Source organism: Pristis pectinata, chromosome 6 (genome assembly GCF_009764475.1).
Source record: "Pristis pectinata isolate sPriPec2 chromosome 6, sPriPec2.1.pri, whole genome shotgun sequence".
Taxonomy (NCBI): Eukaryota; Metazoa; Chordata; class Chondrichthyes; order Rhinopristiformes; family Pristidae; genus Pristis; species Pristis pectinata.
In genome coordinates, this window is record NC_067410.1 from 22,519,001 (window position 1) to 22,543,890 (window position 24,890).

At 40.6% G+C, this 24,890-nt stretch overlaps 1 protein-coding gene across 1 annotated transcript; it reads right to left on the reverse strand.

Annotated features, from left to right (window-relative positions):
- Window positions 1-383: 383 nt before the first annotated feature.
- On the reverse strand, window positions 384-23,623 carry card19 (caspase recruitment domain family, member 19). Its single transcript, XM_052018947.1, has 6 exons — window positions 23,359-23,623; window positions 15,402-15,538; window positions 13,090-13,243; window positions 12,354-12,422; window positions 10,358-10,429; window positions 384-4,790 (listed from the first exon to the last, which is right to left on the reverse strand). The coding sequence occupies exons 1-6, from the start codon at window positions 23,363-23,365 to the stop codon at window positions 4,675-4,677; spliced, it is 555 nt and encodes a 184-aa protein (XP_051874907.1). The 5' UTR covers window positions 23,366-23,623; the 3' UTR covers window positions 384-4,674.
- Between the last annotated feature and the right edge of the window lie 1,267 nt (window positions 23,624-24,890).

The following is a 24,890-nucleotide window of genomic DNA, read 5'->3' on the forward strand; positions in this document are numbered from 1 at the left end:
GTTACTTGTCACATTAGAGAGATGCAAGTGTACAGTAGCATAGCAGTTAGCGTAACGCTATTACAGCACCAGCGACCTGGGTTCAATTCCGGCCGCTGTCTGTAAGGAGCTTGTACGTTCTCCTCGTGTCTGCGTGGGTTTCCTCCAGGTGCTCTGGTTTCCTCCCACATTCCAAAGATGTACAGGTTAGGAGCTGTGGGCATGCTTTGTTGCGCTGGAAAAGTGGCAACACTTGTGGGCTGCCCCCAGCATATTTTTAGCAACGCAGAAAGATGTATTTACTGTGTGTTTCGACGTACATGTGACTAATAAATAAATATCTGTAATTACCATTTTCAAAGTTAATTACTTAAATTACTCACAAGCTAAATTTTATTCTTTCATTGGAATGTTTCACTGTTTTCCACAGAGTCTGAATGTTGACATAGCACCATACACATGACTTGTTGACAAGCATCCATTTATTGCTAATTACAAATGGTCATAATGAAGCTTGGTTTTTAGTCTTGCTAAATTGGGAAAAAAGATTAAACAAACCCTGAAGTGACATTGACATAGTGCACACGCATATACACACATGCATCAGGTTCTGCATTCACTTCATTTTGTTGCATAATCTGATTAACTCTTTGGATTCACACATTCATGTTTTTCCCTTTTTATGTTCCAGTTGATGCAAACATGTTCATGGAAAAACTATTGATCTGCAAGACACTGGGATGATGACATCATTTCAATTACTAGCTCAAGGTTTGAGGTACCAATATCAAAAGAAGACCTCAGCAACTTTACTTTGAAAATGTGCCAGTTGATAAGAGAGAAGGAACGAAGCCAAAGAATTCCAGAGATTTGCCTCTATATTACTATAATACTGCTCATGCCTGGACTCCCATTAATGACAGAATGCTCCTTTAAGGAAACCTTGGACCACAATGATACTGCCAAATACATCACAGTGATTGGTTTATGACTGGTGGTTTGTATGGGCCTTGATTAATGCTGCTGGAGATAACTTCACAAATGTAACATGCATCCCCCAAACCTCTCTTGCTTGTCTGCATGCTACTCTATTTCTCTTCCTGACTTGCTCCATTACTGCATTCATCTTTTTTCATAATGAAGCACAGCCCCTCTAATATTAATACTCTTTTTAATAGCTATTCCCTGCCTCATTGATGCTCTTTGGTCACTTTCTCTTTCACCAATCTTAACACCCATATGATGAACAAAGACACTCTCCTCTCCCTCCATAATAGTAACAGATGAAGCTCTGTGTTAATCACATCCTATTATTAAGCAAATGTTCTTGCATAGTATAATATATTACAAAATAGGTACAAGAAGCAATCAAATTTAATATTAAACATGTATTTAATAAAAAAAAGAATTTTGCACCAGGACAGAAGTTCAAACCACTCAACCTTCATGCCTTACATTTTCCAGTTCCTGATTTATTGTCCCGGTTCAAGACAAGATCCCTGTGTTCCATGAGAAATGTCAAATGTACTTGACATTTCCCTGACCTCACTATTTCAAAATGAACAACAGTGTTATTCCATGAATTCCCTGAAGTCAAAAAGACTAAAGTTTCCAGCACCTTACAGCTCAAAATGAGACCACAGAATAACCACATCCTTACGCAGGATGCAAAACAATATGAATCTTTACATTTTTTAAACAAATTTTACAAACTCTACCAATCTACCATTTAATGGAAATCACTGGTACTGCAAAAAATATATCTAATCCTTAAAATGAGGCTGCATCATTTGTTTACAAGTTATGATTCTGATCTGAGAATGCTTTTGATTAAATGTATTTATAGTAGCAACAACATGAAAATTGCTGAATAAAAGTCATGCACTTAATTACCAGAATAATGATTATCAGCTGCAAATTTAAATATAAAATTGAGATTAAAAAGTATATTAGGCAATTGCATAAATAGAAGTTTCAACTTCCTAATTCCTGTTAAATATCTTCTGTTTGACCTGCTCGAGGGAAACAGTTTCTCAGTTACAAAAGGTAAATTACTACTTTCTCATCAAAAAATGTGTAATTTGCAGATTATTTTTAATGGGAAGCCTTCAATCCTGTGCCTGTTTACAATTACTGGCCATGGTTCAAGCTCCTGATAAGCAGTGAAGTGATTGTGGATAAGAGCTGATCTGTAATTTAACTTTTATAGACAACTTCATACGGGATGACAATAGATCCAAATGTTTAGCTGTGCAAATAGTGCAGCAGAGATACCCAACAGTCAGAACCTCCATACAGAAGGATCCATTGTGGTATGTCAGAGGTAGGAGCTTTAGAACTGATAAGTTAGCATAAGAATGTAACAGAATGCCTTTTTAAACTACTTATTTGAGTACATGTTCAAGTTGACAATGAAGAATGCGTCAGCACCAGTCAAGTCGGTGCTTCGTGAGCAGATTGCTGTCATGCTGCTGGACCTTACAGGATTTCCCAGTCTCCAAGAATTCATTTAACACCTCTAACAAATGGATTTACAGTCCCCTTTCCACCGAAAGCCCAGATATTCCTAATACTGCAGGCACTCTACTGAATCATTGGCAAGGTTCCATTGGCCTGGATTTCACTGTGTATTGCCATGCAGAACAGCCAGCAAGTGGCAGGACTGGCACAAGGATTAGAAAGTCCCGATCTTACTGGTTGAGCTCCAGCAGTAATTTCAGCTAAGGATGTAAGAGCTTGCTGAGATTCCCCTGCACCCACGTTGTGGGTTCTGTTCTCAGGACATTGATTTGAATTGAGATTGTAGGGCTACCGAGAAGAAAGCCAAGAATAAGGTAAATTAAGATTTTTTTAAATTATTTATTTATAGTTTAAGTGGGTTTTAATTATTCAGAAGTGTTTTAGTGTTTTTAATTGCTCTTTCTGTTCTACTCTCCATCAAAAACTTCCAGTGGAGTTTGTTACGGACTAGGTGAATGTTCCTTTAAGATAGAGCATAGTGGTGTGTGTGGGTGTGTGTGTGGCATGCTTATGTCAACAGAAGATAAAGGACATAATGACGTTGTTGAAGAGGAGTCGGTCAGTCAGAGAGAGAGGGAGAAAAGAGAGAGAGACACCAGCCTGCTAGTTTCTCTATCGATGGATGAGAAACAATAACTGTGTCTGTCACTACAATCCACGTATGGAAATTGGGGGTAATCTGGTGGAGTTCACTTTGTTGCTGACCTGTAGAGGGAAACAGGTATTTGTGTGGATGACTACGATTCGGATGCTTTTCAGGGTGAGGAAGTCACTACCGAGTAAACACTGAGGTGTTGTTTGGGTTCCATCGTGGAACATTTGGATTTCGTAATCACTCTCTCTACGTTCTCTACATCTACATTTTATCTTCAGACAACGGTGGTTGTTGAAGAAGCCTTTGCTCATGTTTCACCTTATGGCTTGCTGAACTGAACTTTAATAACCATTCCTGGACTTGGAGCTTGGGACTTTGCCACACACACACGACCAGTTTAATTTTTGGGGTTAATGTTCAAGATTTAACATTTTTACTTCTAACATTCTAACATTTTTACTCTTATTTTTCTTATTATCATAAGTAGTTATTAATAAAGTAGTTTTTAACACGGAATCATGGCTCAGTGAGTTTCTTTTGTTGCTGGTTCGTAACAAGTTTCATGGGTGGAGCTTGTTCTGACCCACCCATGTGACCAGTTACATCATTCGAGGTTCTGTCACCAAGCAGGGCCTTGTTGCTCAGCTTCAGGTCCATTAAGGCCAATGAGATCCAAGAGGGGAAGTTTTGGGTAAGTGGTGAATGTGGAGATGGTGGGTCCTACTTGGATAAATCTAAGCCAATTTCCCTTTCTCTAAAATTGCAGCTTAATGTTGATTGTTCCCCCCCCCCCCCCCCTCTGATATTTAGCAGTATTCATGTAAGCAACAGTAATGGTTGCTTCAGTTTGGTTTCACACAACTATGATGTAACTGCAACTCCTGTAGATTGACTATTTTATGTTGCTTTTAAGTCGTCTTGGGGCCCAAGATTCTTTTTCAAAGAATGAGAATTTTCTGAGGACAGCCACCTTTTCATATAAAAGACAGGTAATAGAAGATGGCTACAGCTCATTGTTTGAACAGATTTGAATTAACTTCTGCTCTCATCCCTTCATTCATATCTATGCAAGCAGAAAGTGTCTGCACACACTTCTTGTCATTTAATTGCCTTGTAACTGTACCTATGGCACCAATATCATTGGAAGTTTTTAACTTATCTAGGGAATTATCAAAAAATTCAGAAAGTAACATTCATTGCAAAGCCTAAACACTTGGAAAGTTTACCGACTGGAGTTCAGTAAACTATCCAAAATGGTTGACTTAAATCTTACAGTATTTTCATTAAAAACGATTGGATAGCTGTTATGCATATCAGCCAGCACTGTGAGAGCACAGGAGGTAAAAGCCACATGCATTTCTTAATATTTGTTTACTATATCATTGACTTCTTTGAGGTTTATGGCCCACAAGTGCTGACCTGCAGCAATAACATGGCAAGTGCATATACTTCATGTACAAACAGAAAATGCTATCTCTTTGGTATCAGCAGAAGAGCTGTCCTGGAAAATGGAAGTGCATGTATTCCCAGACATTTTAAACTGAAATCGATATGCTAATCTCTTAAATGGGTAATTATCATTAGTTCCTCTTTGATTGGTCTTCAAGGTATGCTAACAAGTATCTTCTTGCTCTTCTTCCAAAACCGAGGTAAGAAAATCCTACAATTTTCTTTGCAGCACTTTCAATTTTGGTATCTGCAGATAGAATGATAAAGATGTCATGATGCAATGTCAATTCTAAATGTGGAAATTGCTGATCTGATTCCCAACTTTAAGGAATTAATTTTCTAAACAATCTATGAATTTATATTTGCCATAAATTAATAAAATAAACCAGGAGAAACTGACCTGCAATTAGCAGTCTTAAATGAAATTACCAAAATACAATCTCTTCTAAGTATTATAGCATTTCATCATGTTACGGACTCAGTGAAAGTCCCTTTAAGATAGAGAGTGTGTGTGTATGTGTGTGTGGGGCGTGCTTACGTCAATAGAAGATAAAGGACATAATGACGTTGTTGAAGAAGTTAGAAGAAGAAGGAGAGAGAGAGAGAGAGAAGGGAGAGAGACACCAGCCTGCTAGTTTTCTCTATTGATGGATGAGAAACTATAACTGTGTCTGCCACTGAAATCCATGTATGGAAGGTGGAAGTAATCCGGTGGAGTTCACTTTGTTGCTGACCTGTAGAAGGAAACAGGTATTTGTGTGTGGACGACCACGATTCGGATGCTTTTCGGGGTGAGGAAGTCACTACCGAGTGAACACTGAAGTGTCGCTGGGGTTCCATCGTGGAACATTTGGATTTCGTATGTACTCTCTCTCTGTTTTTCTACATCTACGTCTTATCTTCTGACAACGGTGGTTGTTGAAGAAGCCCTTGCTCATGTTTCACTTTATGGCTTGCGGAACTGAACTTTAAGAACCATTCCTGAACTTGGAGTTTGAGACTTTGTCACACACACACACACGAAGAGTTTAGTTTTGGGGTTAACGTTCAAGGTTTAACATTTTTGAATTCTAACATACTAACATTTTTACTTCTATTTTACGTATTATCATAAGTAGTGATTAATAAAATAGTTTTTAACACTGAATCATGCTCAGTGTGTTTCTTTTGTTGCTGGTTCGTGACAATCGGCAGTGAATGGCTTATGGTTGTGTGGTGATATTGAATAGAAGACTAATCTTATTATTTAACCTTATCTTTAATAAGTTTAGACATCAGCAGAACTGTATATTCAGTGTCAAAGAACAGGTAAACTTTATCTACTTGAGCATGAAATGCACTTACGCATTTCAGCTTTTTGTCTCCCACCTCTGGTTATAAAAACAAAATTGCAAAAATAACTGGCAACCTGATCTATTGATCAAGTGTTGTCTGGTGTTGTGGCAGGGGAGGTTTATTAAAGAATCTTCAAATCCTTCTGAGTTCTGTAGCAAATAATGTAAGTGGCAAGGGGAAAAATGGTTGTATTGACACTTTCAAAACACAATTGTCATAACAACAATAAATATTTAGTTATATGCTGCTTTACCCATATTACCAAGGCAACTTTCTTCTATCTTTGTAACTTCACTTGCAACTGTTCTAAATCCTAATTCCAATTATCACTTCAGTTTCTTTTCTCAGTTGTTGTTCCAGTTAATCTCAACTTCCCCCCTGCTGCAACTCAACACAAGTGATAAACCTTCAGCTCATCCTCACCAACCTACCTATGCATCTATGACCACCCTGCAGTCCTTGTGGAGACTGTGTCATATCAAGGACACCTTGCGTCATGTTTAGTGGTGCTGCAGTCAATGCCATTGCAAATGATTAAGAATGGATTGGGCACCTCAGAACTGAGCATCTATGAGCTGCTGTGGAGCGTCTGCTGCAGGTGTGGTATACCACCACACTCTGTAAGCTCTTGGCCTAGCGTATACCCCATTCGACCATTATTGTCAAGGCAGAGGATTAACCCTAGTTCAATGAAGAGAAGGGCATGCTGAGAACAGTTCCAGAAATACCTAAAAATGAGGTGGGGACAACCTGGAGAGGCTGCAACACAAGACCACATGTGTGCTGATCAGCAAAAACAGCTTGCAGTAGACAGGACTAAGCAATTCCACAAGCGCTGGATCAGACCAAAGCCCGACAGACCTTCCATGTCTAAGCATGAAGGGTGGTGGACAAATCAGCAGCAAATGGGAGGAGACAGCTCCAAGAACATCACCATCGTCATGACTGTGGGGCCCTGCATGTGAGTGACAAAGACAAGGCTCGAGCATTCACAGCAATGTTCAGCCAAAAGTGCTGAGTGAATGATCCATCTCAGCTTCCTCCTGAGACCCCCAATCAACACAAAGACCACTCTTCAACCAACTCAATTCACTCCTTGTGATAAGAAGAATCAGCTGAGAGCATGGTAAGGGCTACGGCACCAGACAACATATTAATTCTCATACAGAAGACCTGCACTCCAAAACTAGCTACCCTTTTAGCCAAACCATTCTAGTACAGTAATGATAATGGTGTCTACCAAACTAGGTGGAAAATTGCCTAGGTATGTCATGTTCTCAAAAATCAGGACAAACTTGATCTGGCTAATTACTGCCCAATAAGTCTATTCCCAAACACCAGAAAAGGAATGGAAGCTGTTGTTGATGATGCTACAAACAACATTTACATTCACTCTTCAATAACAAGGTCCCATATAATCGGTTAATCAAGAAAGTTCGGATGCATGGAGTCAGTGGAGAATTGGCTGTGTGGATCCAGAACCGGCTTGCCTGTAGAAGACACTTATTCGAGCTGGAGGCCTGTGAGTAGTGGTGTTCCGCAGGGATCTGTGCTGGGATCTTTGCTGTTTGTGATGTACATAAATGACCTGGATGAGTATGTTGATGGATGGGTTAGTAAGTTTGGAGATGATACCAAAATTGGTGGCGTTGTGAATAGTGCAGAAGACTGGTGATGGATACAGTGTGATATAGATCAGCTGCAGATGTGGGCAGAGAAATGGCAGATGGAGTTTAACCCGGATAAACGTGAGGTGTTGCACCTTGGTAGGATTAATGTCAAGAGGCAGTACACTCTTAAGGGCAAGACCCTTAACAGTGTTGAAGAGCAGAGAGGCCTTGGGGTGCAAGTCCATGACTCACAAAGTGGCTACGCAGGTAGACAGGGTGGTTAAAAAGGCTTATGGAATGCTTGCATTTATTAATCGAGGTATTGAGTATAGGAGTCACAGGGTTATGATGCATCTCTATAGAACTCTGGTTAGGCTGCATTTCGAGTATTCGTGCAATTCTGGTCACCTCACTATAGGAAGGATGTTGAGGCTTTAGAGAGGGTGCAAAGGAGGTTTACTAGGATGCTGCCTGGATTAGAGGGCATGTGCTATCAGGGGAAGTTGGACAAACTTGGGCTCTTTTCTCTGGAGCAGCAGAGGCTGAGGGGTGATCTGTTGGAAGTGTATAAAATTATGAGAGGCATAGATGGGGTGGACAAGTAATAACTTTTTCCATTATTGAGCGATCCAATACCAGAGGGCATGCATTTAAGTTGAGAGGGGGTAGGTTCAGAACAGACATGAGGAGTACATTTTTTACTGAGAGAGTGGTGGATGCCTGGAATGTGTTGCCTGATAGGGTGGTGGAGGCACATTCATTGGGGGCTTTTAAGAGGGTCTTGGATGGGCACATGAATGAGAGGAAAATGGGCATTCTGTAGGTAGGAGGGAATCACTATGTCAGCACAACATTGTGGGCTGAAGGGCCTGTTCTGTGCTGTACTGTTCCATGTTCTATGTAATAGCCAGCTCACCAATGCCCAGTTTGGGGTTTAGCAGGACCGCATGGCTCTAGAGCTCATCAAACCTTCATTCCAAACACAGACTAAACGCTGCCCTTGATATCAAGGCAGTATGTGACCAATTGTGGAACCAAGGAGCAATGGTAAAACTGAAGTCATTGGACATCGAAAGGAATGTACTCCAATGGCTAGAGTCATTCCGTGCACAAAGATAGTTGGGGTTGTTGGAAGTCATCGCAGTCCCAGAACATTACCGCAGGAGATTTTCAGGGCAGTGTCCTTGCTCAACCACCTTCAGCTGCCTCATTAATCACCTTTCTTCCATCATAAAATCAGAAGTGGGGATGTTTGCTGATTGCACAATGTTCAATCACAGTCACAACTCCAGAGCAAATTAAACAGTTCATGCTGCATGCAGAAGGGCCTAGGCAACATTCAGGCATGGGTTGATAAATGACAAGTGACAGTGCCAGGGAATGGCCAACAACAGGGTTTTACCAAGTCCTGCCCCAGCAATATCCTAGTGGTCACTCAACTGGACCAGCCACGTAAATACTCTGGCTACGAGAAGAGGTGAGAGATACATCCTGAGGTGCCAAAGCCTTGCTACCATCTACACATCATGTCAGAGGCACATTGAAGTTCACACTTGCTGCATGAATGCAGCTCCACAACAATAAGGAAGCTCAACACCATCAAGCAGCCTTTTTGATCTGCATATCATTCACCACTTAAACATGCATTTCACTTACAACTGGGCATTATAGCTGCAGTGTGTACCATCTACAAAATGCACCATGGTCTCCTAGGCTACTCAGATGGCTTCTCCCAAATGCACAATCTCTACCACTAGGAAGGATAAACCTTTTAAATGCATGGGAGCACCACTGTCCTCCGAGGTGTACATCATACTGACTTGGTAAACGTATATCTATCCTTTCATCATCACCGGACCTCCCTGCTCAGCACCACGCTGGGAGTGCCTTCATCAGAAAGACTGCAATGGTTCAAGGTGGTGGCTCACTAGCAAAGGACAATAAATGCTGGCCTTGCCAACAATGTTCTCTTCCCAAAAAAAAACAATACATTTAAACAAAAACATCACAAAATCCTCGTCAATCACCTGTTATGACCTCCAAACACCAGCTCAAGAGCCCCCAAATATATTTCAAGATCTTTGTTCTCTTTTTCACTTACCTACCTAGCAATGTGCTCAAGCCACAGTATTCTGCATGCACCCTCAGAGACTTACCTACATTTGAACCTCTGGTTCCTCTATTCCACCACCGGTGTTTAATTATTCATCCATCATTATGCCACTGTGCTTTCTTTAAAAAAAATTCTCAAAATTCTGCAATTGTGCTGTAAAACACCCTCTCAAACTTCTTCCAAACTACCTAAATCACCTTTCTAAAAGCCTTCAATAACCACTTCATTTTGGTGAAATAATTTTGTCTCATCCAGTAGTGTTTTAGTTTTTTCCACTGTCCTTCTAGGTCCCTGCTCTACAGAAGGTTTTGCTATGTCTTTCTTTATTTGAGAAGCTTTTTAAAACCAAGTTTTTGTCAAAGCATAGGGCATGACAGTTTATGTCTGCCACGTTATTTATATCCCTAAATTGATAATAGAAATACATATGCTAACTAACTCTGCTATTCAGTCCAACTAATTGTTATAACCTAATTTTTTCAAGTGCATAAGATCCTTCCTGACATTCCACACAGTTTTGATTGAACAAATAATGGGACTCAATTTAAACCCTGCCATAGTCATGCTTCTGTAGATGAGTTGCTTAAATGTTAGGCCCTGCAGCTGCCCTAACATTTAAGCAATCTTCAGACGATTTTTTTGCAGTGTGAATTTAATAGCCGAAAGTAGAAACCTTACATCTGCCTGAAGACTTTGGGGCAGACGACAGTCCAACATTAGTTTTAATCATCACTTTCCTTACTTGTAAACTCTTACCTTCCTTACAGTAATAAAGCAGGAAAGCCAATCCAGCTGCAACACTAAAACAAGCCAGAAAAAATGCAGGACCTGAAAGAAAATGAATGCGAAACTCAATAGAACATAATTTATTCTGGATTGTAGATTAAAAGTTCAATTCCGAGTGCCAGGTCAGCTATAGTTCACTTCAAAAGCCAATCATAACACAAGCCCAAGAGAGCAGCTAAGAATTCTGAAGCCCAAGGCTCACATTAAGTTCATTTAAAGATGAGCAACAAAATATTCAGCTTGCCAGTGACACCTGCATCCTGTGAATGGATGAAAAAAAACACCTTCCATTTGTAAAAATTTGCAGTTAGCAGAACCAAATCAAATTTATCACATACTGAAAGAATATTTTTAGGTTCATGAGTTAAATGTTAGTAATTTGCACTTCTTTCAAATCTTTCTCTCCCAACTACAACTAGCAAGGAATCACCATTTGCAATAAAGTAATGGACAGGTGGGATTCACCATTTTTTGTTTGCTTTGTTTTTGTGCAAAAGTTACATTTATGGGTTTATTTTAATGGAAAGGGGGTACATTATCCAATGTCTAAGGATTTGAACTCTTCAAGAAAACTAGGCTGTGACACTTCTACCAAATATACAGCTGTCATTAATCAATATTGCGCTTCAAAAATTATCCATCAAAAGTGGCTCTAAATTCACCCCAGCCCTTTCATTCTTTCCATTTCATTGTAGGAAATAGGTTGGAGTGAACTTTTGCAATGCATTTTAAGTCTTAAAGTGAATCAAATCCAGTACAAGATATTATCCAGAGAATATATCAATGACCATCAAACATGTATAAAACATTAACTATTTATAACATAGTGAAATCTCAAGATAACATGGAAATCTGAGGAGATAAATAACACCTGTGATATTATCTACCCACGTTATGTAAACTTAACAGTTGTGTTGGGGACCCGATAATAGCTAATAACATACCTAAACTAACGAGGCACATTATTATTGAGGTTGCACTTAATCTGCAATATTTTTAATACAAATCTCTTTGCTGAATATGCCTCAAGTAGTTATCAAAATGCCCATAAAAGTGCAATGAAATGGCTGAGATTTTTTAAAATCTATTTGCAGGATATGGATGTGGCTGACAAGGTTGGCATTTATTGCCAATTCCTAATCATCTCTCCCCCACCCTTACTGATTAACTAAGGCATTTCAGAAAGCTGTGAAGAGTTAACCATGTTGATGGGTTTGGAGTCACTTTTAGGTTAGTTTTGGGCGAGGATAGCAGATGTTCTGTCTTGATGGACCAGTTAACAGGATAGGTTTTTACATGTCGTGATTACCATTACCAATACTAGCTTTTTAATTCCAGGTTTAATTCATTATTTAACTGTGAACTTCCCAAGTGTCAGTGTGGAGGCAAAACTCTTGTCTCCAGATCAATAGTGCTGACCCCAGGTTATTAGCCCAGTAACTTGACCATTATGCTACATACCCAATGCCAAGAGAAAAACAGAAAAAAATGTCAAAATTCTGAAACTTTGTTGGTATAACACAGTTTTTCTTTCACCAACAGCTATCATAACTATGAATTGGTGCTGCACACTTTATTAAATAGACCGTGGTTCAATCAGGACCAGGCGCCACATAAATTTCACCTGCCATCTAACCATAATTTAAGTCATAATATAATTACAGCTCAGAAAGGAAAGAAAACTTCAATTGTTGCACAGGCATTATTACTAATATAATTGCAGGGTAAAATAAATCTTCAAGAGGGCAAAGGTGTAAACCTTTTTTTACTTAATGAATTCACATTGCTAAAATTGGTAATCCCAAGAGTGACATTTGTAAACTTCCCCTCAGCATTTCTGCTTGTATCATTTTGACAAAATATACAGGGCAATTAAACACAATAAACAAGAAGTTCAACATATTCTGACACATATATCAACTGCTCATTTAGTTTTTAAAAAAACTGTATTTAAAAAATACATTACCCCTGTTATTGAGTATGTATTTCTGTCTGTGGTAGATATCCATGTTGATTCCTAATGAATCTGTTGTTTCTGTGAAAGTAATGCAGTTAGTAGTTAGTTTCATCATTCTGCATTGTATAAGCTAGTACAACCACAATGTCACAACAGGTTAAGGCATTATGCCTATCAAAGGATTGTTCCAAAACCCAAAACAATCATGCCATGCAAGGCCGCAAAGGACACAGTCACTGTAACAAAATCATTTAGCAAACTTGTCTTGGGAAGGGGAGAAATTGGATGTGTGTTATTTTAGTAATGATGAAGTTGTGCATGTGTGAAATGAGAATGAGGCCAATTTTCCACTAAGTCATTTGGATAGTCACCTGGCCAAGAAATCACATACTCTTTATAGAGCTTGCCTAATTTTATTTCCATTGCATTTAACCAAATCCAATACCTTGCCCAATGTTCAGAGAAACCCACTAGGAGGGCACTGGAGAGTGATTAAGTGCAAATGGACTCTTTTAATAGTATCCAAGTTAAGATTATTACTGACAGTTAACACAAATATTGAGTTACCAGAAAATCATTGGAGTTAACACATTCTTGTTTAATCAGTATCAGCCTTGATGTGGTCCATTGTTTTTCTGTGTCATATACATAATGGCTTATACAATTAACTCCTGTTAACTATTAGAATTTGCATAAAATCTAGTACTATAGTTTACTTGATGTTTTTAATGAAATTGAAACTTACTGCCTAGGTGTTTGCTTGGAAGCTTTTCATATATCCGAGGATCATTTATCTCCAATGCGTTGTAAAATTCCTTACAGGCTTTATTATTCTTGTTCTGCAGATGAACGAGGAGCTCGGATATCCTAATGCACACTGGAGTATTTAGACTCCTGAACTTTTGGAACAAAATGCAAGGTTCAGTATGAAGATCACCAGAGGAGAAACAAATAGCCATTTCAATTCATTGCCAAAACTCTCACCTTAAAGCAAAGATTGTTGTCTAAAAACCACCTCCAAATGTTTGAGCCCAAAATCTATGCTTGCACTCAGTACTGTAGCAAGATAGTAGTGCACTGGCAAAGCTGTTGCCTTTCAGATGTGCCAATAAACAGATTTCCCAGTCACATGGACATCGTTCACCAACTCTCCGTACTTTGAATTGTGTTTTCCCCCCAACACTACCTTCAGTGTTTAGCCCTGAACCAACACCTCAAAACCTGGTGGAACCTGCCTAAGATTCCATACATTGCAGCAGTAACTCCAGTGCAAAAAGAAAACTTAATTCTGCACATGAAAGATTAGATATAAAGGCAAATCTTTCTTTTCAACTATCAGCACTAGCCTGTTATTTAAGACGGTAAAATAAAAGTTAAGCTTTGTTCACATTCTTGTGACTGTCATCGATGAACACAGTGTCACCTGAGGGAAGACCAGACAGTGATCACCTGCCAGTCTCCAAGTAATTCCTAGGCCAGTTTTTCACTGAGGGATTTCCAGGAACATTGCTGACATTTAAAAAAAACCCTAATGAATTAAATAATCAATGATAAACCCGACATGAGGAGACATAGAGATCAAAAGCTATCAAAGCAAAAAGTCATATTCAAAGTGTTAGCAAACAAAATATGATACCATACCTGACAACAGGGCAGAAGATGGATAGGTTTTAAGAGCATTTTAAGAGGAAAAAGTGGTTGGAGGGGATGGAGTTCTTGGAAGGAAATTCTTGAATATATGGCCTATATAACAAAGGACAGTGGAAACGTTAAAAATTGGAGACACAACAAAGGCTGAAATTAGAGGAATGCAGAGATCTGAGGTACTGTATGTATTGGAGCAGGTTACAAAAGAGAGAAAATGGAGGAACTGGAATATAATGAGGAACTTTTAAAAACAAGATATTGCTTAACTGAAGCTACAGTAGATCAGGAAATACAGGGAGATAGTTCAAATAATGCAAGTTAAAACACTGACAAAAGAAATTACAATGACACTGTTTACAGAAAATTAATGGTCAGGCCAGGAGGGTTGAAACAGTCAACTCAAGAGAAAATAAAGGCATGGATAAGGGCTTCAACAGTAACTTGACAGTAATGCAATTGGACAGTTTAAGCAATGGTGCTAAAGCTTATTCATCGGGTTTGGTGTGGCTTCAGACAGTTACCAGGAAGAGAGAGGTAACCTGTATGGACATAGAGCAAAATGCAGCAGGATACCTGAAGAAATGGATAGGGTGAATTTGCCATAGGCAGGATGTAAATGAAAAACAGGAGGAAATCAAGAATAGATCCTGGGGGGGATTCCTGAGGCAATAGGGCAGTAAAGGAAGGAAAAATCATTACAGATGATTCTTTGGCTGTGAATGATTGCAACATTTGCTATAAATCATGAATACTGTTTTCAATGACTGTGAATCAGTGGAAAGTGGGTGTAGTCTCAATTATATCCCTTGAAGGATAAAAGGGGAAGTGGGAGGAATCTTTCCTTCTCCAGTCAAGCTTACTAGAATGAGTACAATTTTGAAACATCAATGCTAAGAGTTAATGATACATTAACTAACAACAATTAAAAGAGAATTGGGTCCATATCTGAAGAATCTAAGAGGATCTGATTGAAGAACAGAGCAATGAATATGGTTATTTGCTTGCAGCTGATGCTAGCTGGACTGTGAATGGCAGCAGATACAGGGGACCAAACAGCCTCACTCTATGCTACTGTGGTTTTCGTTCTCCTCTTCCAGTCCCTCACATTACGCCATCACAATATTCTTTGTGCTGTTACAAAGATATTGAAAGTGGCCAAAAGGCAATGATACGCATTGATTCACCATAACCGTTTCCTCCTTGCATTGCCGTCCCCAGCAACAGGAGAATCACGGAAAAGTGGGGATACAAGCTCTTTACAAATCTGTGCAGCAGGCTAGAATAACAACGCAGGCTGCCATTACCTACAACTGTACTACAAAAGAAAATTATCATTCAAGTACCCATAAGACAACAAAATGATTTATAAACCCAAAGCACACAGTAAGTTCAAAGAAGCAGTTCTCTTACCATTTCAGCTTCTGTATTATTCAGAATTTGGGGATAAATTCTGAATAGGTGAAGAACAATTCTGTCCACCAGTTTCTCACTGAGCGTACCTTCAGTTAATAGAAACTCTTTATCCTTGTCCAACCGTCTACAGTAGTCTGTAAAATAGAACAACCTCAGCATGTAGCTGCAAAACATCAGTGAACAAATCAGAGTCACATTTAATATGTTGTCAATAAATGGTTCAGAGTTTTGCCCTCCTGGTAAGTTTAGATATCGGCAGCTGGATGGCAAGGGGAGGGTGTTTGCTGTCATATGGCATAACTTCTGTGCTAAATGTTACAATCTCAGTGTTAACCTTTTAGTCTGAACAAACCAACTGAATTGTAATCACTCGGAATAATCTTCTAGTTTACAATAAGACAGGACCTTCTATAAAGTGAAATGCAACCTGTATTCCATTCAAAGGCAAATAAAAATGAAAGAAAACTGAAATTAGGGTCAGCCATTTTCTGACAGGTGACTATATTAACTAGCATTGCTACTTCTGATGATCTTGAAACCGTCGCTGGTTTCCTTTGCTGCCCCAGTCCATGTACAATCATTCCCAGAAGGCTGTGTGATATTTAGGTACATTGATCAACAAACACAATTAGAACCCATGGGTACATTCAACGGCACCAACTGCCAGATATGCATCAAATGTTGGTTCATAGCAAAGGCTACTACAGTCTCTGTAACTTACATTGTCCATGGTTGCTATCGGGAGCTAGTCTCTGAAGACGGTGTAAACACAAAATCAAGACAGCTGTGATGTGGATTTCATTGCAGTCAAAAAGCAGGGACTTCAGGGGGCTTCAATCAGCTGATTGCTCAGCTAACCTCAGGTGGTTTTCATTCATTCATCAACTGTACACAGAGTGAGAAAATCCTGTTGGACCACTTCATGGAGTGGAACCTCAAAACAAGCAGAGGTGCCTTTGTACCCCCACATAGTCTTTCAGAAGCTTTGCTATCCGATTGTCACAGTTACATTAAGTTGATCCCATTGGTCCAAATTCAAATGATATTCAATTTACCGTTCTGAACACTAGTGTTCTTTCTACACATATCTAAATCTATCCCAGGCCCCAGGCAGGATTATAACAAGCTGACCTCAGAAAAACTAGATGCAAATAGCTTACACTGAATTGCATAACTACAAAACCTATTTAAATAAAATGACCTAAGAAATAGGAGCAGGAGTAGGCAACCAGCCCCTTGAGCTTGTTCTGCCATTCATCAAGATCATGGCTAATTTTCTACCTGAAATACCATTTTCCTGCTCTATTCCCAAATCCCTCAATTCTTTTAATATCTAGAAACTATTGATCTCTGCTCTGAATGTACAAATGAGCCTTCGTATCCCTCAAGCAGAGAGAATTCTAAAGATTTATTATGCTTTGGGTGAAGAAATTCATTTGAGCCTTAAAGGTCTTATCCTTTAATTTGAGACTGTGACCCCTCTAATTCTAAACTCCTTACTCAGAGAAACTCGACCTCGTATCTACCCTTTTGAGCCCTCTAAAAATGTTGTGGTTCAATGATATCACCCCTCATTCTTCTAGTCTCTAGAAACCTGCCCTCCTCAATCTCTCATTTTGTGACCATCCTACCATCCAAGAACCACTCTGGTGATTCTTTGATGCACTCTCTCTTTAGCAAGCATGTCCTTTATTAGATAAGGAGATCAAAGTTGTACACAATGCTGCAGGAGTGCTCTATGGCCCTACATGATTGTAGTAGACATTGTTAATCGTGTACTCAAATCCTCTAGTAGTAAAGGCCAATGTACAATTTGCCTTCCTAACTGCCTGCAACACCTGCATGTTTATCTTCAGTGACTTGTGACTTCAGTCACTTTTCCAATGCCTCATCATTTAGAAATGCTCAGCATTTGTTTGTTTCCATTGAAGTGGATAACCTCACAGTTATCCACATTGTATTCCATCTGCCATCCTGTTGCCCACTCACTTATTTGTCTTGATCTCGTGAACCCTCTTTGCATCCTCATCACTGTTCACATCCCCACTTAGCTTTAGGTCATCGGCAAACTTGGAAATATTATATTTGGTCCCCTCAACCTAAATGTCAACAGAGATTGTAAATGGTTAAGGCCCTTTCACTGATGCTTACAGTACCCACCAGTCACAGCCTACCAACCTGAGAAATATCCATTTATTCCTATTTAAATGGTATAAAATGGACAGAATAAGGCTTGGTATTGACTGAGTGGAGGATGCTTACATACTTGCTATCCACCTTCATCAATAACCACTCTATTGATGAAGACACCAACCTGCACGTATCATAAAGCTGTGGCAACATAGGGTGTGGTCCAATAACAAACTGTACAAAAATCACTGTGTGCCAAACCTATGTTGTCAGTATTCCACAATAATGAGACCTGGACTCTATATACTGATCAAGAGAAGGAATGAAACAGATTCCATATATGTTGCATGCAATGCTTTCTGAACACATCTTGGAAGGACTGAGTCACAATTTCTGATGTCTTTGATCATGCACAGTTTCCATACAACTGGTCAGGCAAGGTTTCATTTGATGACTTGGGCATATTCATCGAATGAACATTGGATGAACTCCCATAGGCATTCTCCACAGAGACAAAGTCCACACCTGTGCTTCAAAGACATGTAAAAGGGAAACTTGGTCTTCAGAATCAATAATGTCAACTGGAACACAGCCATTTACGATCACAGTCAATGCAACCAAACTCCACAAAGGTCTCAATAAAGTGAAGGAAAGCAAGCACTACTTGCGGGGGAATAAACAGCTCGTGGGAAGAACAAATAACACAGAGACATGGCTAAGCCCACCTTCTACAGACCTTGCCAATTCTGTGTGGGCTTTCACAAGCATAGCAGATACTGCTCACCAGCAGATAGTGGGCACTATCCATAGTCTTTCATGCCTGAAAGAACCTGTAAGACTTCTGTGTGTTAGCTAATTTGAGTTCATCTAGCTTCGAAGACAATTCCTGTCTTTCTAATACATAGAGGGCATTTCTGCACAAATGCCACAATTTTCCATAAAAATGTCCAAGAGGTAAAAAATAAATGCAACTTTGAGTGGGATTTTCGCACATGGTTGCATCATATTCAGTTGCTATCTCAGCTGCTCAGAAAATAAAGCAGTCTATGCCTGCATACAGCAGGTCCAACACAATGTTCAGGCATGGACTGATAAGTGATAAGTAACATTCATGCCACACAATCCCTAGGCATTGAGCATCTCTGACAAGAGAGAGTCTAACCATCTAACCTTAACATTAATGGGATTACTATCACCAAGTCTCCACCATCAGCATCCTGGTCATCCTCAATGACCAGAGACTCAACTGGACCTGCCAGATAAATATTGTGGCTACAAGGACAGAGTCTAGGTATACTGCAGCGAGTTATTCACCTCCCAACACCTCAAAACCTTGCCACACATAAAACAGGATCATGATGAATTACACTCCCTTAGCCAGGAAGGATGGACCTTCCACAACACTTAAAAAGCTGGATAGTATCCAGAACAAAATAGCACATTTGATTGACATCCCAACCACCATCTTATACATTAATTCCATCAGTGGTGCAATGTGTATCGTCTACACAATGTACTGCAGGTACTCACCCCGCTACTCCAACACCAGCTCCCAACCCATGAATACCACCACCAAAATGAAAATTGAAGCAGGTGTATGACAATACTGTCACCTGCAGGTTCCCCTCCAAGTCTCTCTTCATCCTAACTTGGAAATGCATCACTGTTCATTCATTGTCAGTGGGTCTAAATCTTGGAACTCTCTGCCCAACAGCATGAGAAAGACTGCAGTGGTTCAGGGCAGCAGCTCACCACGACCTTCTCAGGGGCTATTTGGGATGAGTAATAAATGCTGGCCAGCAGCATCTGAATTTTGAAAAATTAATTTAAAAAAGAGATCTGAACGACAACAAATCTCATGCTGTAACAACTTACTTGCCTTATCTTGAGACTGGCAAATGCATTATGTAACTCTCTGCTTACCATGTTGCTTAAAGCAGTGGGGCATCAAGATTAGAAAGATTTCAGATTATACCAGCCTGGGCAAAACTAACTTACATCAGCAAGGACAGCAGGAGGAATGTATTCATTGGAATCAGTATTTTGGGTTCAGGGGATGTCAAGGGATCCTGACTGCTAACTGTGTTGTGTCTAGGAAATGCTTGAGAGGGCATCAGATAAAGTCTGAACTGGAATTAGTTTTTACACCCAAAATATATTGACCAATGGAAATCCATGATTTATGCTCACACATGAAGAAGAGCTGTTTGTGCAGTAGCTTCTCAACAAATGTAAAGTTCATGCCTTCCAAATACTGCTTTCCAATATCTGCACTCATAAAAGAACCTGGAATCATGTACCTATTGGTATTGGTTTATTATTGTTACTTGTACCGAGGTACAGTGAAAAGCTTGTCTTGAATACTGTTCATACAGATCAATTCATTACACATTGCAGATGCATTGAGTTAGTACAGAGTGCATTGAGGTAGTACAGGGTAAAAACAATAACAGAGTACAGAGTAAAGTGTCACAACTACAGGGAAGTGCATTGCAAGAGTCCATCTTATTGTATAAGGGAACCATTCAATAGTCTTATCATAGAAGCTGTCCTTGAGCCTGGTGGTATGTGCCCTCAGGCTCCTGTATCTTCTGCCTGATGGGAGAGGAGAGAAGAGAGAATGTTCCGGGTGGGTGGGGTCTTTGATTATACTGGCTGCTTAACCAAGGCAGTGAGAGGTATAGACAGAGTCCACGGAGGGGAGGCTGGTTTCCATGACGTGCTGGACTGTGTCCATAACCCTCTGCAGTTTCTTACGGTCCTGATGCATCATGGCTCACTGCTGTGCACTTATATTACTTTGTTGTTGATCAAATTTAAGTCTAATGGAATACTTTTAAGCCATTTTGTAAGTTTGTACTTTGGATCAAACATTCAGGATGAAAGGTACTCCAAAATGGATAGGATTGCAGCACACAATGCTGAGTTCAAATTAAACTGAATACAACCGATTAAATTTCAAGCTCTCTATTTAGCTCCCATTCATTAATATATCATTAGTGTTGGCCAGAAGCTTGCAATTTAATTGCAAAATCTATGCAGAGGTGAAAGCATTGTATATGTGGGATCCATTTTAAATAAACCTCAATACTTGAAGATAACTAGTTGTCACCTGTTCTCATTGTACCAGTGTGTTTCCTAGCTCACTGTAATATGCACAGAAACATTTTAGAAACAAATCAAGAAGGTGATATTTTATCCTTTGCATTAACAATAGGCAGACAAGAAGTGATATCACACCCACACAGCACCGTTCCCAAGATGCCTGCCAAACTGAGGGGTGTGGGCATCAAGTTACTGTTCCGATAGAGGAAAAAGGAACAGGAAAAGTGGCAAAAAAGATTTTGCAAATTGTCTCTTTACAGGAGGTTCTGTTCAAAATACAGCCCATTCACCCACTGTATCTCTCCCATCCCTTCCTATCTCTTTCCTGAAGTCCTCTCTAATCACTCTCCCCTTATCACTGCATTTCCCGACATATCGCTACCTCAGCCTCTCCCTCTCTAACTGCTTTCATATTGAGGATCAGTTTTAATTGCAAATGCATTTAAATATATTGAGCTTCAGTCCACAAAATATCAAAATGTTTGTTTTGAATATTCTTCAAATGAGTGAGACTTTACAACTCAATCACTTACCCGATATACTTAATTTCCCTTTATACTTTCTCCCCTACTTATGTTTTCCGGCTACCTTCTGCTTTACATGTCAAACTGTAGCTGGGCATAGTCAGTGAGGGTGGGCTGGGTCATTTGCAGTTCAACTCATGACCTTCGACAGACCCCAGGCTCCCACTATTGGTCAACTGACACAGCTGTCCTTCCTATGCCAAATGCTTCAGCCTTCTGCAATCCCTTTAGGGCCCATCTTCCATGTAACCTTGCCTGCCCTGTTGCTCCCATGCAGTGGGTGTGACGTGGCCGGTGCAAGCTGCTGCCCCAATTAAAGTGCAGAATAACTTTAAGCAGCTCTAGGCCTTGAAGATTCGACTGTGGACTACATGACATCGGCATGAGTGACAGTTGCCTGAGCAACAACAAGGCCATTGGCAAATTGGCAGTGGTGAGAGACCGAATGCTGTGTTCTCAGATTTATGCTCCGTGGAACTGCAGACATCCTCTGGAAACATGCCTCGATAATCCTTGTAGTATGTTGGGAGGACAGATCACTGTACTGCTGATGTTCTTTTGTACACAGTGATCCTCAGTCACGACATCAGAAGTTCAAACTTCCACTGCAACACTCAGAGATTAGCTGGTTGCTCTTTGTGCTCAAGGGTATGATCTGGACTTTAAATTTGCCAGAGTTTAAGAAGCATGCAAGCAATTTGTGTGCAAGCATTGATTACCTCACTAGATGTTTAGAAAGGGGGAGTCCTGCTCGGACCTCCCTTTGTCCACAATCCTTTAGCCATCAAGCCCTCCTTAAGTCCATATCCACAAGCAAATTTGGCCATGCAGGAATGGTGGATGGAGCTGTGTGCAAAAGCCCTTGGCAAGTTGATCCTTCAGGATCCTTGATGGTGAATGCAGCCTTTCAGGCATCTTCCAAAAGGCAGCAAGCACCAGGCTGCATTCCATCAGCCCGCGCCTGTATTCTGACCATTCAAGCAATTGCAGTAGGTCTTGACTGTGACCTCCACCAACCTCGTATATCATCAGATGGCAATTCCAGCAATTGGCATCATTACATTTTTAACTGAACAACTGAAAAAAAATGGTGATAATACCACATGTTGTCCACTCCAGCAAACTCCAAGATAGTTTATCTCAGGAGTTATTTAATCTGTTATTTTGAATTCAGACTGTTTCCTACTTCCATACACTATCCAATCTGTAAAGGACTGGCTATCCAGTTCAAATTACTGCTACTTCCCTTTCCGCAAATGCTGCCTGACCTGCCGAGTGTTTTCTGCATGTTCTGTTTTCATTTCAAATTATTGCTGTATGGGTTCAAAACAATTTCTGTTGGACTACTGATTTTTGAGAGTCCTATCCCAATTTGTGCAAATGGTAAATGCTGCAGGAACATAATTACTCTATCAAGTTTTCCGCACTGGTTTACAACCGTAAATGCTTTCCTGACTGCCTTAGTAAACATTACTGAAATTATCAATTAGTTGGCTAAGGAACTTTTGATATATATATGGAGAGTCAGCAATCTCCAGCTCCTTCTGTCTCCATTTACAAACCCATATGCACAATCACTCACATTGTGTGAGCTTGTTGCAAAACGTTCCTTAACGTCATTATGTGGTCGGGATGTCTGAACGTTTTCAATTTCCACGAGTTGCCATTTGTTGGTCGATGCGGGTTGAGAGCGTGATTGGAACTGGGTGGGGCGGACTCTTCGCTTTTGTAGAGTCGCCAGAAGAAGTTCAGTCAAAAATTTAATAAACCAGTTGTTGCGGGGAGTGACGCCAGGGTTTAATGCAACGGCAACAGTAAACTGGTGTTGCAATTTGTAGCTGAGCGAGCGCTGCAATGACAGGACTGTCTTGCCTGACCCGGCGCCAAGGTTAAACGGGCTGCTGGTGGCGCTGGAGGTTACAGCGCGGACAGTCGGCGACGGACGGGGTCGGGTGGCGAGGACGGGAGAATCAGGGGCAGGGCTGAAAGCGGCGGCGAGCGGGCTCGAACCATCTTCCCCGACCTCATTCCTCTCCTCTCCCCCACACCCCCCACCCAAACAGTCCGCAAGAAAGCAGCGAGGCGGCCCCATGGGAGGAATGGCTCGCCGTTTCTGCCTTTAACATTAGAGGCGTGAGGCAAGCCCTCGGGGCGGAGGAAGGCGGCGGCCGCTCTCGCCCGGGGCCAGCACTGACCTGACATGGCGCTGCTTGCTCGGCCGCTCCTGACTTCCGCGTTTCCTTTACTCTGCCAAGTAGCAGCCCCACCTCACGGTGTCGGTTTACTGCCGGAGCCGGCAACCGCGACCCCGTCTAACAACCATGAATCGCAGCGGGGAGAGGAAGCACGACTCCGGGTAGAAGTGTGGAGATCACGTTTCAAACAAAAAAAATAATCTTGTTCAAAAAATCGTTGGATGTACATGTCACAGGGGGAAGGATGACTGTACTTTGTATATGAAGCATTGAACCACTAGAGGCCGACTCAGTGAGAAAAGTTTTCCATCTGGGCCTGCAACAGTCATTCTCACACCACTTTAAGACAACACCTCCCAAACCCACTACCTATTGCCATCTAAATGGCCAAAAGTACAAGATATTTGTTCATTAGACACGTGTATATCGAAACACATAGTTTTGTATGTGCACCTTTTGCGTAGAGTGTTCTGGGGGCAGCCCACAAGTGTTGCCATGCTTCCGGCGCCAATGTAGCATGCCCACAACTTCCTAACCCGTACATCTTTGGAACGTGGGAGGAAACTGGAGCACCCAGAGGAAACCCACACAGACACGAGGAGAATGTGCAAACTCCTTACAGACAGTGGCCGGAATTGAAACCAGGTCACTGGCACTGTAATAGCGTCACGCTAACTGCTACAGTACTGTGCCTGGAAATAGATAGGGTAGATGGTCAGTCTTTTCTCTGGGGTAGGGGAGTTTGAAACAAGAGGTCATAGGTTTGAGGTGAGAGAGGAAAGATTCAAAGGAGTCCTGAGGGGCAGGTCTTCCACACAGAGGGCGGTGCAATGCCCCATCATTTCCTCCACTTGCTTTGACATGTAGCTATGTACCTTGTAGATGGCACAGGATGTAAATGCTTAAGGTGCCAGTCAGTGAGATGATCTGGAAGCTGTTGCAACTTTTCTGATCTTTGAGTCCTTAGATGGGCCTCTGAAAAGGGGCTAATTTACAGTAAAAGTTGCCTTTTTTAAAAAAAAGAATAAAGTCAATAAAAAAGTTATTTCATTCATCAATCTTCTGCAGTCTTACTCCCCAAGGGCAACAGGAAAAGAACCAAAGTACTGTGTTTCCTTAATTTTAACCATATTTGCCCCAATGTAGTGAATGTAAACGTTCTATGATGATGCTACCTGCAAAATAAAATTTACTTTCATAGCTTAGCAGAGGTTCGTGATCTGGACTTTGGACTCGGTCTGTTGGGTTCTGGGTTAAAATCCAACTGCTGTTGCTGCTGTATGCACATTGGTCCTGCAAGATCTAACTGGAGTTGTTCATTGTTTTCACATGTTTTAAATGTCTCTTTCGATTATCTTTACCTGCACTGATAAAAATAAAAATATTCTGTAACTAAACTCTTAATAGCTCTTAGGTTTCAAAATAATTTTCATCATTCTCCTTGTGTCTTTATTGGCAAAGATGTATCATGGGATTTTTGTCTTTGAAGAAGTGGGCAGCTGATCTGCCTATTATTTTGAGTAGTTTTGGGG